Source organism: Protopterus annectens, chromosome 4.part0 (genome assembly GCF_019279795.1).
Source record: "Protopterus annectens isolate FY-2018-M chromosome 4.part0, PAN1.0, whole genome shotgun sequence".
NCBI lineage: Eukaryota > Metazoa > Chordata > Ceratodontiformes > Protopteridae > Protopterus > Protopterus annectens.
In genome coordinates this window covers 152587121-152606597 of record NC_056733.1, presented here as the reverse complement: position 1 = coordinate 152606597, position 19477 = coordinate 152587121, and the positions used below count along the sequence as shown (strand labels likewise).

The 19477-nt window shown below is 36.0% G+C and overlaps 1 protein-coding gene across 1 annotated transcript in view; it reads left to right on the top strand.

Annotated features, from left to right (window-relative positions):
* The window catches only part of DNAH9 (dynein axonemal heavy chain 9), a 3419770-nt gene that overhangs the window by 2910952 nt on the left and 489341 nt on the right, over positions 1-19477 (top strand). Inside the window, exon 50 of the mRNA XM_044069722.1 lies at positions 7517-7942. Coding sequence (XP_043925657.1) covers positions 7517-7942 — 426 coding nt within the window. The remainder of the gene's footprint in view (positions 1-7516; positions 7943-19477) is intronic.

Genomic DNA, 19477 nt, shown 5'->3' with positions numbered 1-19477 from the left:
ATCAAAATGGAGCAGATGTTAGACGTGAACATCAGCCTTCAAGATGAGAGACATAGATAGTACCACTGTACCATAGTGCTAGCCGTGTCAAATCATACATTGTTAGAATAGCTCTTAGGAACAGTATGTACTAAGCAGTCAGACGTACTAAGCAGTCAGAATGCAGGCTTTCTCACTGGGAGATGTTTAAAAAATAAGTAAAGATCTAGGTCTAAAAGTGTAACAAAGTGATAAGTGCAAACTGATACTGCAACAGCAGTGCCGAAGTAATAGGTACATCACTTAAGAGCAAGCGGTATAAGGTACTGACAATGGTAATGATATCATTACATTTGTACTGCAGTTCACATATTTCAGATTGTATCTTAGGCACTGAGTGTGTGTGTGTGTGTGTGTGTGTGTGTGTGTGTGTGTGTGTGTGTATATATATATATATATATATATATATATGTGTGTGTATATATATATATGTGTGTGTGTGTGTGTGTGTGTATATATATATATATATATATATATATATATATATGTGTGTGTGTGTGTGTGTGCGCCCAAATATTTGTGACTGGCTGTCTGTTAGGGATGATGGCAGCAGTCAACTGTCCGCATGCAAAACAAGGTATTTATTGGCATCCTTCTGCAGTATGACTGGATCAGATGTTTGCATTCTCACATTTGGTGATAGAAGATTGTTGGTTCAGTCCCAGCACCAGTTATTTGCATTTCTGTTCCATAATTGGCAATGCAGTATATAGCGGTGTTACACTTCCGATGTGGCGCCTACAGGTACAACAGTAAATCTGATGTGGCACCTACAGGTACAACAGTAAATCAGGTCCTTATCTGTCTGAGTTGGTAGCAGCCAAAGTGGATGTTAAAAGATGCCGTAACACTTGTTTACTGAAGAACAGAGAAGATTGTGTTAAACAAAAAATGAAACCACAGTTGTGTTTCATAGGACACTGGTGAGTAAATCAAAGTTTTAGTGAAATACACAATGTACACACTCAGACGTGTGCATGTATACACATTCAGTTCAATAGAAGTAGTATTCTTTAATTTCCATTTTTATCCCCTTAGTGCCGATCTAACCTGTATAAAAAATGTCATTCATGTTTTATCTGTTTGTCAGAACAGCAAAATCATAAAATAGACAAATATTAATTAGTCTTGCACATTTCTTAAATTTTGCTGGTGGAAAGAAAATATGGTTTAAATAAAACAGTTGTATGGACATCTGGAGTACGTTATAATTAACAGTGATAAATACAGTTACTTGTTAACGACGTAAACTCATGTATTGTGTCTGGAACAGGTAACAGAACTTTAGGGAAGAAGTAAAACCTCTATTTACCAAGGTTCTGTGATTCTGGAATCAATATAAAGCAGTAAGACTTATTCCTTGGTATTTTTCAGTTTTGTGAAATGCTGATTTGAAAAGCAATTCTGTTGAATTGTCTTATAAATTAATTTATTCATTCCTATCCTAATAACCCACTTAATCCAATTCAAGGTTGCAGGGAAGCTAGCGCCTGTCCCATCATGAGTTCAGCAAAAGGTTCATAACTCATACTGAAAACAGCACCAGTTTACACAGGACATACTCACATATGTGTGCATGCATACACACAACACACACAAACTCTCATATTTTCTCCCTCACTCACCTACACGCATGCACACACTTTGAAACATCTCAGCCTCATGTATACAAAGCCACACCTATTTCCTATCTACACTACAACTCCACACAGCTTATGTAAGAGTTACCAGGAAGCAGGGCTAAGCCCATAAGGCCTGCGTACTCTCCTTCTATATAGCAAAAAGTTTTATTTGTAGGTGAATCTGTAGCTAGGCATATAGATTCCACCATCACCAGAGAAGACAAGGACAGGGTGACTGTAAGCTTCTTGCCCAATGCCAGGATGCATGATGTCACAGTGGCCCTATGGTCTTTTAAACTAGAGGGATATGATTATGGTTGCCCATGGGGGAAATGAATAACCTGAGGCACTCCAGCCAGACAGACATGCAGAGTGACATGATGAAACTTTCTGCATATGTGCTAGAAATAGGAAAGACACTGGTCTTCTGTAGTATTTTGGCTTCACCAAAAATGATGCTTAAATACCAAGATAAGATGATTGGCTATGTAGCTGGTGTCAATCTAAGAGGAGCCATTACATATTCACCTCTCATAACAGGGCTTCTGCATACTGCTTAAAGTATTTGCTGCCCCATATTCCTTTTTTAAGCCGAGTCCCGTAACTAGACATTCCAATATACCAAACTGAAACTCAAATTCAGACATCATAGTGACACTACTAAATGGTGAGTGTCTAAATAGAAAGATGCCCACATCTGAGACTCTCCTACAACTCAAACTCTTTTTATTTGTGTGGTTACTGAGACATAATTTCAATGTGATGACAATGTCTTATCTGTGGTAATTACTACCTGGGAGCCATTCAGAAAATTATATGTGCTGTCTTCAGTTTCAGTGAGAGAAAGATGTCAAAATGAATGCACATAATTGGAAGAGAGCAATAGCTGAGTAGAAACTTCTGGATGACTGGTGACTTCCAAGGAAGGGAATAGGAGCAACATTCTTGTGTGTGTGTAATGAAAGATACTGGACTAGTATCCCAGGAATGTGCTACACAATGACAAATTTGCTGCCTGCTTGGCATAGTGGGACAGAGCCCTGACTAATTCCTGTAGGATCAAATAGTACTTGAAGAGTCAGACAAGGAGGGAGAGGAATAAAGAGGTAATGCCTGCTTATCTCTCACAGGGTAGAGAGTCATGTCTCAGCCTGCATCTCTGAATGTATCCCTGGTGTAGGACCCAACATCCTAATGAAGCCATCTGCTCATTGATGAGGGGGATTAAGGATGCCTGAGGGGACTATGTCAGCACTGGACTGGGTACTTACATGGTATACAGGATAGCATGCATATGAAACATCCACAGACTGTTCCTCTGTGATGGCCATGCAATAGATGACTCTTGTCTAGTGGAAAACAAGTTGGAATGCTTGCAGCCATCAGACAGATGGTTGACAGACATGGTGATCTAACCCAAAATGAAATATTTATTCTGTGCTCCTTGCACTCTGCAAGTTTGCAAAGTTAAATAAGAGTACACTGTGGCTGAATAAAAATGTACCTCTGTACAGTCATTCTATATTTAATTGCACCTTGAGATGATTTTTATGTAATTACTTTTATTCCATCAGTGTTTGAAAATCCTCAACTCAATCCCATCCCAGGAAGACCAGGTAAAGATATATTCTCTGAAACCATTCTAGTACTATCTTAGCATTTTGGAAACCAGCAGTACCCTCAACAGGTTAGTGTGCTCTCCCTACAAGCACTTCTTACTATGCTTGCATGCTGTTAGAAAACAGCTGCACCACACACACACACACACACACACACACACACACACACTAGTGACCTTAAGAAAAGGTTTCCCATTTAACAAACTTGGCTTGCAGTGTGACAAGAGTTCTAACCCTACTGACATGAGAGGGGGTGATTCAACTTATTGTGTAGGAGTGCTTTAAACTAACTGAGCTGCACTGAGAAGTGATTTTATAAAGCACAGGATAACATATGAGAACTCCTGCAGGTTTTATAAAGCACAGGATAATATAGGAGAACTCTTGCAGAAAAAAGAATTTCTGACAGAATGGTGTATGCAGACTGTCATATTTACTTGTTGCCAACAGAATGAACATATGTTCTGTTATATATGTTTAGCATAGTAAAACAGGTGTGTATGTTGAATCCATTGTATCTAAGTATTTGTGTTCACAGTGTGAGGTAGCAGAAGGTATGTATACTAGAAGGCGTGAAGACAGAAACATTATCTGTATCTAATAAAGAGTTATAGGCAATCATACAGCATTGCAAAAACAAAGAAAATTCTTGGTATTCTACACAGACACACACACACACACACACACACACACACACACACACACACACACACACACACACACACACACACACACACACACGCCTGTCAGGTAATTCAGGGACTGAATCCATACAAACAAAATCACAGAAAACAACTTTCCATCTTACACTGCACTACACAGTCAGTTCCTTAATGAACAAATCTGAGTGATGTCTCTGATTGTGAAAATGGTTTCAGTGACTGTGTGCTTTAGTGTTTGCTTTACATGTTGTGAGGAGTGCTCTACGGATCCAGGACTGACTGAAAGCAATTTAAGCCTTTATCATCCATTGTCCAGTCCGCTGGAGAGACAGAGGAGTATGATGATGATGTTTAGTAAGTGTAATCATTTTGCATCCAGTAGGTATTAAATATAATAGTAAGGCTTTCAAATCCAAATCATTCATGCTTGGCAAGTTCTGAACCTGAATTCTTCCCATCATTATCCTTCTCACCTTTATTACTTTCAGGTACCCTGGGTAAATTCAGTAGAAACTGCCTTCTTTTCAAACAAATATTGCCAGCATCATGTTGTGAAGCCTTCTTTTTGCAGGATAACTTACAGATAAGTACTTAAGGGCTGTACATATGAAAGTATGTGTGCAAATCTTAATGTGTTTTAATAGTAAGATGAGAAGGTGTGTACTAGTCTGCTGATAGTCATTGGATGCACTTTCTGATTTCAACACACACACACACACACACACACACACACACACACACACACACACACACACACACACACACACACACACACACACACATGCAAGAAAGATGTGCCTATTCCCCAGTAGTTTGGTTCTGATGATGTCCGATGACTCAGAAGAAAGCGCTTAACTGTTACTTTGGTTTTTGTACTGAATGTTGCTGTGGATTAAAGTTTTTGCTGTGCTGCTTTTGACTTGCTTGGTTAATTCTGTTCTATTCCCCAATAGTGCACTACTGGCTCTTCTGTTTAACCCCATACCACCCTGTCTGTCCTCCTTGAATATCCCATATCTTTTCTTCAGCAAACCTGGATGTATCCCTTCACTCAACAGGTCCCTTAATTCCTCAGGAAGTCATCTGTGTGGCATAATTCTCAAGACTGGTGAGTAAAGACTTGGTATGGACTAGTGAACAGGGTGGCAGGAGCATCATATAGCGGTAGAACCCCAGGAAGAGTGATGTGAAATGATGGCAACATGGCTGGTGCACACGCCCATCCCTAAACAAAGGATGCTGTATCCTTTCCCCCTACACACCCATCCCCAAGCAAAGGATGTGTCATTTCCCCCTAGTTCAGTTTGCCTATGAGGCTTTAGGGTTTTTCAGTAGGTCACGCAGAGACTGATTCCTTTCCGCACACATCAACAGAGTAAGGAGAATTAGCCATTTTATCATATTCTGCCTGTCTGATCCTACCAGCTATTGAAAACTAGATCACCAGAGGCACAGATGGATGTTTTGCTACTGCGTGAAAGGTGTTTCTTTTCATCTTCCAAAATATGAATAAAGAGCCCAAGTGCTTGCTTCCTTTTTGCAGTATCACATAATTTCACTGCAGATGACTACCTCTAGGCTTGAGCTGATGCTGCTGTGGAATGTCTAATATCTGCATCAGGGATGTTGGTGGTCCTCTCACTTTAACAGTATTTCTGGAGACCTCTTAAGTGACAAGTAACTGTCTGAACATTCTTGGAAGACACATTTGTGCTGACAGATTCAGCCTTCCGCCAAGTGAACATAAAAGGATTTTTTTCTTTCTTTTTTATCTAGAATGGCCTATATTACTTCATGCAGTTCATGTCTTTCTGAAAATGTCTGCAGTCAGCTGAGGACAAAGTCTTGGTAGACAGAGGAATTCAACTATATATGCTTTTCCTGCTGCTTTAAGACAGGTTTCGTTTTATGAATGGCTAATTAATAATTTCAGTGAAATTATTTGGTCTGCAGTTTGATATAGTTCTGCAATGACAGTTGCGCCTTTATATTTTGCGGTCATACTGTTGCATTCTTTCAACGTGGTTTTATGTACAAACTGCAGATCTCTTCATCTAAGCTTCACGAAAATAAAACACAAATTTAGTTGTCTATCTCTATCAGAGACCTTGAAAAATGTTTTGACTATAATTGTTTGACATATAGTAGAAACAGATCATAATTCAGTAACTCGCACAATTTTTTCATGTTTGTTCAGAAGGTCATAAAGTAAAAAAAAAAAAGTTTGATTTCCGTCAGTCAGAAACTGAATCTGTAAGTAAGTTCATGAAATTTATGCATTTTTTTCCAAGAAATTTTTATTAAGATTTGAATAAAGAAATAAATTACATTAAATGTTCCATTTTTAACAATATAGAAAAAAAAAGAGAAGCAATCATTCAATAATTAACTAAATAACTATTTACAAATGACGTTCACATTAATATCAAGCATGTATAAATCTATTCATATACAATCAAATTTTTTCTAGCAAGTCAGATAATTTTTTCCACATATTGATTTTAGTTACTTTTCTATTAGTTCTTGACTTAATGGTCAAAAGTTCCAGACTGCAGAGTTCACTAAGAAGTTGTTTGAATTCTCAAAAAGCAGGAGAAGTTTCTGCTTTCCAGTTAGATGTTGTTATTTTCCTTGCTACTGCCAATATGGTCCATAATGATGTGTATTTGGATTTTTTGACTCTGTGATGTATTGAAGTGTTAAATATGATTAATGATTTAGTGATCACAAAATTATCTGTAAATAAGCCTTGAAGAAAACTATTTATATCTTCCCAATATTTTTTTAGAAGCATACAGTCATAGAACATATGCGACCAATCAGCTTTCAATACTCTAGCATCTCAAACAGTTATTAGAATTCTTATTGATTTTGTTTAGAATTTGTGGGGTAATAAAGGATCTGTGCATGCATTTCCAGGTATACATGTTCCACTTTACTGAAGAGGTAGTGTAATAAGCTGATTCTAGTATGTTTTGTTTGTCTTGGTCATTTGGAATATAATTATTAATTGTGTTGAAATACTCCCAATATTTCTCAGTGTGAGAACTAATTTTATTTCTAAGTATTTTATAAAAAAATGATAGTTTATTTTTGTCTGTGCTAGCATTTTGAATTAGTGTAGTCATAAATAAAATTATTTTAGGTATTGGATAAATTGAATGTGAAGGCATTGAATCCAAAATATTTGTAATGTATTGTCTATATTCCTGTATACATAGCCAAGAATTTGTGTCTGTCATACTCAATTTTTAAATCTTCAGTAGTCATTATTTTATCCTTATTTATTAACTGACACCAAATCTATACATTTTTGAGTGTTGTCCAAATCAGCTTTAATGTACCATGGGAAATAAACACTTCATATTTAACAAGCCATTAGATAGTCCATATACCACTGGAAGAACTCCCTATGTTATGTTTGATGAGTCATCATATTTAATATTCAGAAACAATACTTTAGGTTTCAGACCTAAACTTTCATATTGAAAATTGCTGGTTCAGACTCCATTAGTGCCTGAAAAGAAATTAAACAAGCATATTTTCATCTGTCAATCTTGTGTTTCCTTTTCAGAACAACCTGACAGAGCTGAAGTCTTTTGGATCCCCAGTGGTAGCTATCACCAATGTCACGGCTGCTGTAATGGTGCTCTTAGCACCTGGTGGTAAGGTGCCAAAGGACAGGAGCTGGAAGGCTGCAAAGGTCATGATGAATAAAGTGGACAGCTTTCTGGAATCCCTCATCAACTTTAATAAAGAAAATATCCATGAGAACTGCCTTAAAGCAATCCAGCCATATCTCCTGGATCCAGAGTTTACGCCTGAGTTTGTGGCATCGAAGTCATTTGCAGCAGCTGGTCTCTGCTCTTGGGTGGTTAATATTGTAAAGTTTTACGAGGTATTCTGTGATGTGGAACCAAAACGGCAAGCCCTGAGTAAAGCCAATGCTGATCTGTCTGCTGCGCAAGATAAGCTGTCAGCCATCAAAGCGAAAATTGCTGTAAGTAGAAATATTTAATTTAAAAAAGTGACCATTTAAGCAAATAATGTATGATTTCATTAGAAAATGTTTTCAGATCACAGGTACCACACTTTGGAATGGTTTGCCTGCTTTCTACTGATGGGTGTTTGTAAGTTTTAGTATACCATTATTTCTACTTTGAGCAAGTCCAGGACCTCGTGGTTTCACTAACCACTCTACTCACAGGCAGGTGAATGAAGTAAGAAACAAAACACTCACAAAGTCCATTTCTTACAAACACCTTTCTTTCAAATGCAGTATGTCTTTGCAAGTTAATAATTTAATAGCCTTTCCTTAAAACACAGTAATTTAATTATGGAAAGAAATCTAGTTTCATAAGATATGTTGCTCCATCAGCAGAGATGAAGAAAACTGCTGTAAACGTGTATATTCTTTTACAGAGAATTTGTTACTCAAGTACCTTGTTATATTCCCACCTATGCATCCATTATTACTAATCATTTAATTCGAGTTATCACTATGAAATAGGCAAATATAGGTTAACAGAAAACAAACCATATTAACCTTTTTCCATTCGCATACATTATATATCGCATATCTTTTCTTTCTTTGCAATTATCATCAGTCCAACATCACACAAATTGCTAAATTCCTGCCTTCCATTAAACCCAACTCTTTCTCTTCCTTAATATTATTCTGCATGTGCTGTTCCCACAATTTCCATTTTGTTCCATATAATTTGATGATTCCCTTTTCTAAAGACACCTCTTCCAGTTCTTTTATCTTGTTTATAATATTCAGTACTTCAAATACAGATGGTTTAGACTTTGAGTTTCTTTCTGCCATCCACTGAGTCACTTACCAGAAGTTGGTAGAGTGCCTCTGACACCTTGTTCTTTGTTTTTGCAACTCTTCTCTTTTCTTTCCTTGTCTGGTCTGTATTTTTTATCTCCCGCTTTTTCCTGTACTCATTTCTTTTGAAGACTTCCTGGACATGTGCATTCAACCACAAGCTTATGTACCTTATTTCCATATCCGGATTGGCTGTATATCTGTTTTGTAGCCATTGCACATGGTGTTTCAATGTGCTGCTATTCTTTTTCAACTCCACCTATTTCCTCTTCTTCTCGAGGTGCTAGAGCCCTGAATAATTCCCTGAACTATTGGGCTTTCTCTCCACTCAACTTTGAGGTCATCAGCCTGGTTTCTGTTGACCATAGAGCATTCTCTGACCTCTGCTTGCAACTTATTGTGGCAAACAGTGGTTAATGTGATGTTTCACCAACACTATAGTCACAGACAGGTGAATGAAGGAAGAAACTGAACACTCACAATGTCTGTTTCTTGTAAACCCTATTCTTGCAAATGCAGCATGTCCTTAAACTGCTTGCAAGTGATTGTGGGTAGTCAGTGGTTTATACTATGACCCGACTGTTTCACTGGGGATGACTTTACAATTACTGGTTGTCTACCTGAGTTGCATGTTAGCCACTCTTGTATGTGATCTTGTGACATCTCTTTCTGAACCATGTATTGACTACCAATCAAACCATTTGCCAGACTGAAGTCTAGAATGTCCTCTCCTTCTTTATTGCTGTTGTCCCATCCATGTGGACCCAGACAGTCCTCATATCCTATTCTGTCAGCACCAGTTCCTGTTGTCCTGCTTTATGTAGTATGTCTTGCAGCTAATGTCTGAATGTGCTTTTTTCCTCACTATAGTGACCACACTGTGGGTCAGGGAAAATTATAAATACTGCCCAATTCATTACTAATCAATAAACTGTCACTAGTTCTGATGACATCTCTCACTGTCTTCTAAAGCCTCTCTCTCATCACAGTTCCCATACCATTTCAAGTCTGTCTTCCTCATGCATAGTAGACTCTGGATCCCAAGCCAAGTGGTTTTGCTGCATTGCCCTCAACCCACTGATTACTGGCAACCCCCCATGCCCATTTGGTGACATTAATAAACATGATGAGATCAATTAGAGGCACATTTCTTTACCACTGACTGACTGGCACTGACATTGCATGTTTTCCTATCTTGAGGATACTGCAAACCACAATAGATGTAACTCTTTCCTTTATAGGGCACTATCGAGAGTCTGTGTTACTGCCCATAGCTCCATTATTATGTGATTTTAAGATGGAAATACTGAGCTTGTTTTGTGGGGAGGGAAGAACCGCACAGAGACTCAAGGAGAGCATGCAAATTCCAAACAGTTATTACTTGGAGGTCAGGATTGAACCTTGTACCTGTGCATGGGAGGTGAAGACTTTTACCATTATGTCTTCTGGTCTCTCTCTTTTTATTCTAGAAATACAATAAGATTAAAGGTTGTGGATATTAGAAGATGGGAGTAAAACTTAATCCCATTGTTAAGTATGCACTTGATAAGCATATCTCTATAAAAGACCAACATTTTGGCTTTGGATGCCCACTCCATTTGTATTATGGATTAAATTATACTTTTCCCTGTTAAACAGCAATACAGACAGATAAAAATGTGGATTTTAAACTTGAATGAGAAAAGATAATTGTAGAAATATGACTATAGAGGAGGCAGACCACTTCTTAAAACCACCAAGCACATTTTTTATTTAATAAACAATAAAATATATATGCGCTTTTGTTTCAATATTCCAAAATTACAGAGACTTCATCAGATACAAATTTTAAAACAGCCCAGATTGTTTTAAACCCTGTAAGGATGACATCATATTCTGAAACAGACTTAAAAAGTTTAAAGCAACAGTATGTTCTAAAACAAAGTCAGATAGCAGCAGTATTCAAGTTCAAAAATATATTATATATCATGGATATTTAAAAAAATTTAAACAATATAATAAAACCAATCCATTTAATATACTATAATATAATATAATATAATATAATATAATATAATTAAATGTAGCATTCTATTACCGCAGTAAATGTGCTAATAAAAGATAAACAGGGCCATGCGTCTAAGATGTGTCTAAGATATTCACTAATTCTGGTTTTGAAAGAAAATTTAAAACCAGAATTAGTGAACATCTTAGACACATACAAGATGGCTGGGAAGGTAATGCCTTAGCGAGACATATTACAGGGTTTCCACAACATGAATTTAAGTTCATTATATTGGATTGTGTGGTACCTAGAATTCATGGAGGGGGGGGACATGGCCCTACATATTTGAAAAATTGGAACTTGCATGGCAGTTGATACTGAATTCCATGTACTGGCCAGGACTGAATGACAACCTATTAGTAGCCTTTTAAAATTAAAAGACATTGAACTTGTAGTAATAGGGTATGTGAAGGTAATAGTGAAGTGGTTATTACACTTGCTTCATACGTAAAAGGTTCTGGGTTCAATTCCTAGTGGAAGCTGTTCATTTACCTTTCATTATTTTTACTGTTTATCTTTTATTAGCACATTTACTGTAATAGAATGCTACATTTAATTATATTAAATGGATTGGTTTTATTATATTGTTATTTTTGTGGAGTTATTCACTGAATTGGTTTTGAATTCCTTCAGTTGTAGAAATATGACAAATGTGTTTACCCATCAGTGCTCTGCCATCAGAAGACATTATGTTTAATAACAGCAGGTTGAAAATATAGTAATGGCTTATAATCCATTAGATTTATGAATAGTTAAAAGCTGCTGTGCTTAAAAGGTTGAATTCCCTGAATTAAGATGTTCTATTTGCAAAGCATAGTTTGCTAATGGTTTTTGTTAAATATTTAAACAAAACTGAAAACAGATAAATCTAAAAACTTTTTGAAGAGAAGATAAAAATAGTAACATTATTAGGGTCTATAGTACGTGATCGAAGAGTCTCTTCTTCGAACACATAATTGACACATATGCAGCGAACTCTGTAAACCGTGAATGGCCATGTCTGCCAATTTTTTTTTCGGGGGAAAAATTCACATGGCCGTAAAATAAAAAACAAAAATACTAATCAAGTGGGGGGCTTCACCTCCCATACCCCCTTAACTAAATATACCAACTCCAAGATTGCTCTACATTGAAGAAAAGGGCAATTCACGACCAACTAAATTTTTTCAGAGGAAAACATTTACGCACATGGCCATTCACGGTTTACAGCGTTTGCTTGTATATGTGTCGATTATTATGTATTTGAAGATACTCTTCAATCACATAATATAGACACAAATTATTATTAGTAGCATGAAGTGGGCATAGTGCTAAAACAATGACATTTCAATTGTTAGGAATGGCAAAATAAGTGCGTCAAATCCTTCCCCATTGTGAAATGCTTTTTTAAAATGTTTTTTAACCATTTACTTTAGTTTTAAGGCCTTTATTGACTTTGAAGTAAAATAAACTAGTGACTGGTACAGACTTTTTGAAAGTGTAAGAACATAGTAAACATAGTGTTTTATAACTGCAGAAAGTATTATTACTATTTTTCTGTTCTGTGAATCAGTAAGCATGAAACACAGCCCCAGATTGCTTGAATCCAATATATAGGGCATCAGTTATTGTTTTAAAGACATTCAATCTCTGCATTATAGGGTCACATGTATGTGTAACTGTTTCACAGTTCTTTAAGATACGTAAAAGGTCTGCTTCCTTATCTTTGCAAAACTAGCAGTGTGGGTTAAATCCAGGGGAAAATGTCAATAACCTAGCTGGAGTTACGTAAGGGTTATTCAGTTCCATGAGTTTGGTGTTTATCAGTTGAATGAATGGTATCGCCCCGTAGTGGTCTAACCATATATAAGCCTGGCCTAGTCCAGGTAAATTTAAAATGAGCTGCTGTACTAGCCTCACAAAGATGAGAGGTACCACTTACAAAACAAAATTTTAGTGAGCCTGGATATGTTTTAGATATTCCCATAATTCTGAAAACTGGACGTGTTTATGCCTTTGGAGATAATTACACCTGTACAACTTTCTGAGGGCTACCTATTTTAGGTTTATCAATTAGATGTAACCAAAATGAAGATTACTTTTGTGACATATTTGTTTAGATGATAAGACAGATTTTTTTGATCAGTCATTTAGTTTTAATTTATTCAGATGGGGTGAATACTTAATGTATTTTTTATTACTTGTGGATATCTTGATATACCAGTAAATAATCATAGAAATCCAGTTATCTCATAAAGTCTTAACCTGATTTGACTAAATCCCTAGTCATCTTTGGAATACATAGTCTTTTATCATGAGGTAATTAAAGAATGAATGATTTTTAGATTTTTGATTTAAGAATATTAAACCACAGAATGAAACAACAAAGGGCCTATTGGCATTTATCTTTACTGTATAAAATTATGTTTGCTATTTAGCATCATTTGATATTAAAAATAATTATAAAAATTAGGAATTTTAAGTTTGCTGTTAGATTTATGGGTAGTCATTTTTATGATATTCAATGATATAAGCCCAAATAGAACAGCATATTTATGATGGTTATTAAAAAAATATTTTGGAAATTCAATTAAGGAGGAGTTTATAGAGAAATATAGTGTAGAAAATGTGCAGTTTCACATCTGAATTATTTTATAAAATAAAAGTAATTTGCTGACCATTTAGTAACATATTGCTTGCTGGTGCTCTGTCTTTTGAAAATGTTGAAGCTACTTACTTAGTGGGACTTATCCAGTCAACAAATAAATAAATAAAATTAAAATGGTCATAAGAGAATATGATACCCAGATACTTAAAAGCATCTGAAACCTTAATCATAGAAAACTGAAATGGATTATCAGTGCAATAACTGTCTGAAAAATGCAAGTTTACATTTTGTAGTTTTGGAGAAATGTCCAGTAAAATCAGTAATCTTGGAGAGCAGAAATGTCAATTTAAGGTGAAGAAAGAAGATGCTTATACTATTTGTAAAACAAGCCAAATAAATATTTGTACTGTAAAAATTTAGAAAATTAATTGAAGGCAATTTCATATGAAACACAGAAGAGTTTCTTAATGCAGATTAAATATGGAGATGTACAGCTAATTTGCCTTGTCCCAAATATAATAGAAGTAGAGTCAGACACAAACCAATTTATAAACAAGTAGAGTTGTTCTAGTACTGGAATTTTATCTTTTCTGGTGTATACATATTTTACTGAAAGTGAAATATAAAGAGAAGTTTTAATAACAAATCTTTACATGAACACTTTAGAGACATCTGTACATAATTCATTAAACAAGTATGTTTTGGAAGGGATACTAGTAATTCCATATTAAAGAAAAAGACATTGAGAAAGGGTATATGATCACAAAGCACATATTTCAGTCATCTTACTACAAAGGAAGAATGGTATTTCAGATCACTATTTTTAAAGTAGTTGGTTTCTATTTTGTGGGATCTGAAAGATTAGTATTGAATTTAGGGATAAAAAACATAGGGGATCAGTTTTGATAACATCATGAATCCAATTAAAACAAATTGAGTCATCATAACCACATTTTTGACAATTTGATCAACCAACTCCTTAAGGGAGTAGACTGTAAAACAGTTAAGATAAGAAATTTGAAAGTTTTTAATGCTTTGATAGTTTGTAGAACTTTAGTATGTGAAATTTCAGCCTCTAACATTTTTGAAATGAAGTTCCAGCCATCCCCTTGTCAATATCAATATTTTCTTTATAATTAAGCGTACTTACTAATTCTAATGACTTTTCACAAAATTTGATAACTGATTGGGAAGGGGTGTAAATGAGCTAGGAGGTCTTCACCAAATGCTAATGAGTTATAGCTTCAAAGGAATGCCAAGAGATGATTCAGTATGGAATGTGGGGAGGGGGAATTGTAAGAGATGTCAAAAACATGAGGAGAAGTAGTAATGATATTTACATTTCAGGTAGGGCATAGCAAAAGTAGTAAGGGTGGGACTCAATATGGCACTGCTGCTGCTAGAGATGAAAATGAGGGCCCAACAGGAAGGGAGATTACACATAAAGTGGTATGTGTGGCTTGGGTTGACTTGTGCTATGGTAGTGGAAAAGAGTGTGGTGGGGCATGGGAGAAAATGGAATACAAGGTGGATGATGAGCAGTGGTGGGAGAGAGAAGGGAATGTAGTTGTGATAGCCTCAAATGAAGATAGGATAGGGCATGAGTAGAAAAGGTGAGAAAGAAGGGGGTGATAGGGTTATATTTGGGGGGGGGACTTCAGTATAGTCCTAGAACCACACAATGCTTGTATGTTGGAGTTGTGTGATTCCATAAGAATTTCCAGAGGGATTTAAGGCAAAGTATGAGGTCTTGGATTTACTGGATGCCTAGATGGAATATGAACACTAAATTTATGACATTTAGATTACAGGATCAGTCTACAACCTACTGAACTATTGAGGCATATGAAGTTGTATCCACAGGATAATACACCATATCAGGTCAACTGCTTGAGGTATATTAACACCTCTGTGAAGAAACCAAAAGAGTAAAACTGAACCAGTTAGCAGTAAGAGTTCTGAGCTTTGTGTCATCCAAATAATTTCCCAGTTGTTGCTAGACAATAGATACTCTAACATGCTCCTTTTCTTAAAAAAGTACATGTTTTCTCACATGTTGATCTGTCATATGTGTTTACCAAGTTACTAGACAAACTGTTGATGTGTACAAGCAAGACATACATTATTAAATGCACCCTATATTGTTTCATGGTTGCAGTTGTTTCTTGGGCACTGAACATGGACTCATAAGAAAGCTGTATTAATATTAGGGTTAATTAAGGACACGTTGTGACTGTGGATAAGGATCTTTTGGCAGAAGTAAAACTTATGAGCATCTTGATGCCTAAAATATTATGCTGGTGTGTAAAATAAACTAGGGATTCACACAAGATTATTCTTTATGGGGAGACCTGTGAATCTATGACCCGATTATAAACACTATCATAAGGGGCAGTGCTTGAGTTTTTGCAAGACTGTTCAGTATGGAATGTCAGAAGCCCATCTGGCTTGATTAGGAAATTTATATATGTTGCCATTACTGTATATTGTACATTGCAAATTTGTCTGTCTGGTTTTATTGAGAGGTATTTCTCCTTGTCTTTTTGCATGCTGAATTTTTTAAAGAAAATAAAAAAATATCAAGTCTAAACATGTCATAATACCCATATCTGTGAACAGTAAACCAAAAGCAGTATCATTCTGTAGACTGAGTTTTGCACAGATGCTGAAGTTATTCATCAGTTATTCCTAAATGAATTATAGGATCTTGTTTAAAAAAAAAAATCTTCAGTAATCAGCTACAACCAGATATTCTTTATGACTTGACACCCTGCTTGAATAATGTAGAAACATGCCCTTTCTATTAATGGAATACCAAAGGGCATAAGTCAAAGATTTTATTAATTCATATGAACAAGAGTCCAAGTTGCAAGGAAAGGAGCTCACATAGGGGATACAGTGTTGTGAATTATTCATAATTAACTGAAAAAAAATCCATTCAAGACTAGGCTTAATTTAGAGGCCTAAATTAGTATCCTAACTGACCTATGAGATAGATGGTTTACTTGGTACAGGATACCTTATGTTTAAATACATGTCTTAGCTCTGTATATTGATGTATATTTGATTGACACTGACCATGTCTTATCTGCCACTTAAGAGCATTCAACATCGTTACCTCCCCTTTATTCCTTTTAGTATATCTTTCCTCTTGCTTCCTCCTGCACATGTGTCATACTCTAAATTCCTCTGGGATTACATTTCTGCTTCACATTCTAGTTGTTCATTCCATATATGTACAACCCTCTCTGTGAAGAAGTGCTTTTAAAAATCCAGGGATTAAATTCCACTGCCTTTGTCCTCTTTCTTTTACCTATTGAGTGTAACACTTTTACATGTGACTAATATGAACTTATGCACCCATATGATGTCCCTCCTTTCTCTTCTATCCCATATGAGAATAGATTAATAGACATTCCAAGGTCACTAATTCTTATGACCAGTCATGCCTTTCTAGCACCTACTCTCATGCTACATAATCTTTCTCCAGGAGAGCCATACCAATCAATCCTGTAGTAATTGTGTAGATACCCATCCAGTTATATACATTATTTTTAAACAAAGCTAGAGAGTTACACTGCTTAACATGGAGAGGAAGTTTATTCCTTGGTTAATAGATACAGCTGTTTATAAACTTGTCCATCCACAATGTTATACTTATCTGTTAGTGAAGATTTATGCCCCATGTTCTAGTATTGGCAGTGATATTGGAAATACAAGAGGTCAAAGAAAACTGGGTCACTAATATTGTGGTTAGTGTGACTGGGATCTCCACTCAAAAGTCTTGAAGGCACTGAATAAAGGACAAAAGCCTCTGGCCTCTCTTGATAATTCATTCACTTTAGGACTGTGATTTTTTTTTTTGCTTGGGTTTCTTTGGGATCTTTCTAATTGTTTTATATATTTAATGAGATAGATCCTGAAGGGGGGTGTTGTACCTGACAGTTGGCCTTATCAATGCTGATTATAAGGTAGTGATTACCTCTTAGACCTTAATGATATTCCTTTAGCTGTTTACTAAATAAAAGGATTTCTTGACAACCATTGTCGCATGATGGTCAAAAGAGAGGGAGTCAACCCACATATCTAGGTCTATGCCTACATTTTCAAGTTGTAATGGTGTGTTGTTTACATAGTATGCTGAAAAGTGGTAATATTACACTTTTTAGCAAGTTGCTGAGCCTGTTTTAGTGCACTAAGAATTTATGAGTTAAAGTTTATTCTGAAGGGTCTGGTTATTAGAGGGTGGCTTAACAACCCACAGTTGGCAGCCATCTACAAACTATGTTAGCCAGAGGTCTTGACTTTCTTTTTGGAGCTCTGAGAAGTAAATACTGACAAGTAGAGGTCCCAGCACTGAACTATGAGGGATACCACTGGGGACTTTCAAGAATTCTGATGAGGCACCACTAACGCACACAGTGTGTGAGTTCTGTCTTTAGCCAGTTTATCCATCTTTCAAAATGGATTTTTAAAGCACTTAGCTTCTGAGGAATGATTTTTTTAAGGACTTGGGCAGGTCAAAATATGTCATGTGTACTGTGCAGTCACTGCCTATAGCCTCCATAACCTTTTTAAATAAATTTACTATATCCAGTAGACAAAATCTACCCTTCGTAAAGACCATCTGTTGGGGGTCAGATCTAATTGGATTCTTGATATCTTAGTTGATAAAGTTAGTTACACTTTGTTCCATGGTTTTACAGATTAGGAATATAAGGCTGATAAGTCTGTAATAAACTTGACTGGTTGTAAGGCCACCATTATGGTGAAGCATCACCATTATTATGTGACACTTAGAGTTAAAACTAGTACCAAAATTTACATTAAAAAGTTTAAAAAGTGTGTCATTGTGAGCATGTTTAACACCATTAGTTAAGCAATCAGGTATACTGTCAAGTCCCTAAGGAAGATGTATTTCTGATCTTGGTTAGCAGTTTTAGTAAATGATCTTTAGAGATAACTGGGGGAGGGGGAGTAAGGCATTCAGATATTTTAGGGATTTAGATAAAGTTATAGGGATGAAGTTGGCAATAAATGTGTTTACAAGATAATGGCAATGTCTTTTGGGTCAGAATAGGAGGTGTCATTATGAAGAAGTTCAGAACAATGTAGTTTATTAATTTCTTACTTTTGTTACATAGCCAAGAAGGATTTATTATATTGTTTCTTAGTTTTGTAACATAGCTAGAAGAGATTAATCATTATTTTTGGCTTCAGAGACCAGCCTAAGTTGATGGGCTCCTTCAGTGGACATGTTTTTTGTAATGCTTTTGATATTACCATTGAACAAAGAGTTTTGGTTCTTCTAAGCAACTTAAGGAGTTCCTTTCTTTTGTTGTATAGTTATTTATGGTGGTAGTCCACCCATGTGGCTTATTTTGGAACTGTCCACGATACTTGGTTCTGGTAGGGACTGCTAGTTCTATGCATTTTTCTAAACGGGTGGAGAATTCATCAGTGTAGCTTGCTGTTTTTTTCAAGTTTGGCAGAAGTGCAATCATTATTGAATTTTGATATTTTGTCACAGAGTGTGTTGAGGCTGGCATGCAGTCCTTAAATTCATTGGGGTTTTGCTGTAGGGGTTTTTGGAAGTTTCAGAGGACAAGGACAGATGTTTGTCAGCAAACTTGAACAGAGAATGGGATACCAGATGAGTAGTGCAAGAGTCAGACATGTTTTAAATAATCAGGTCAGGAATGCTTCTAGGAGGTTTATTTAGTTAACTATTCAGTGGATTTTTTTGAACATTAAGTCTCAACATTTTGGATCATGTCATGCATTTAAGGTATTGGTGTTGTAGTTTACTGAAGGGTAGTTAAAGTCATCCAAAGTAACAGATATCATTTAAAACACAGAGAAATATTATATGCTCATCAGAGGAGAAAAGAAGGTGTTCTGTAACAAGCTATTTGTTGATAATTAATCCCAACTAGGGTGAAGTGTAGTTCTTTGTGGACCCCTGGGGCTCTCCCTGCTGGTAATATAGTACATGACAAATATGAAGACTGCACCACAGCTGTCATTGTATCTGAAGATATGGAGTGTATACACCCAGGTGTAGAGGAAG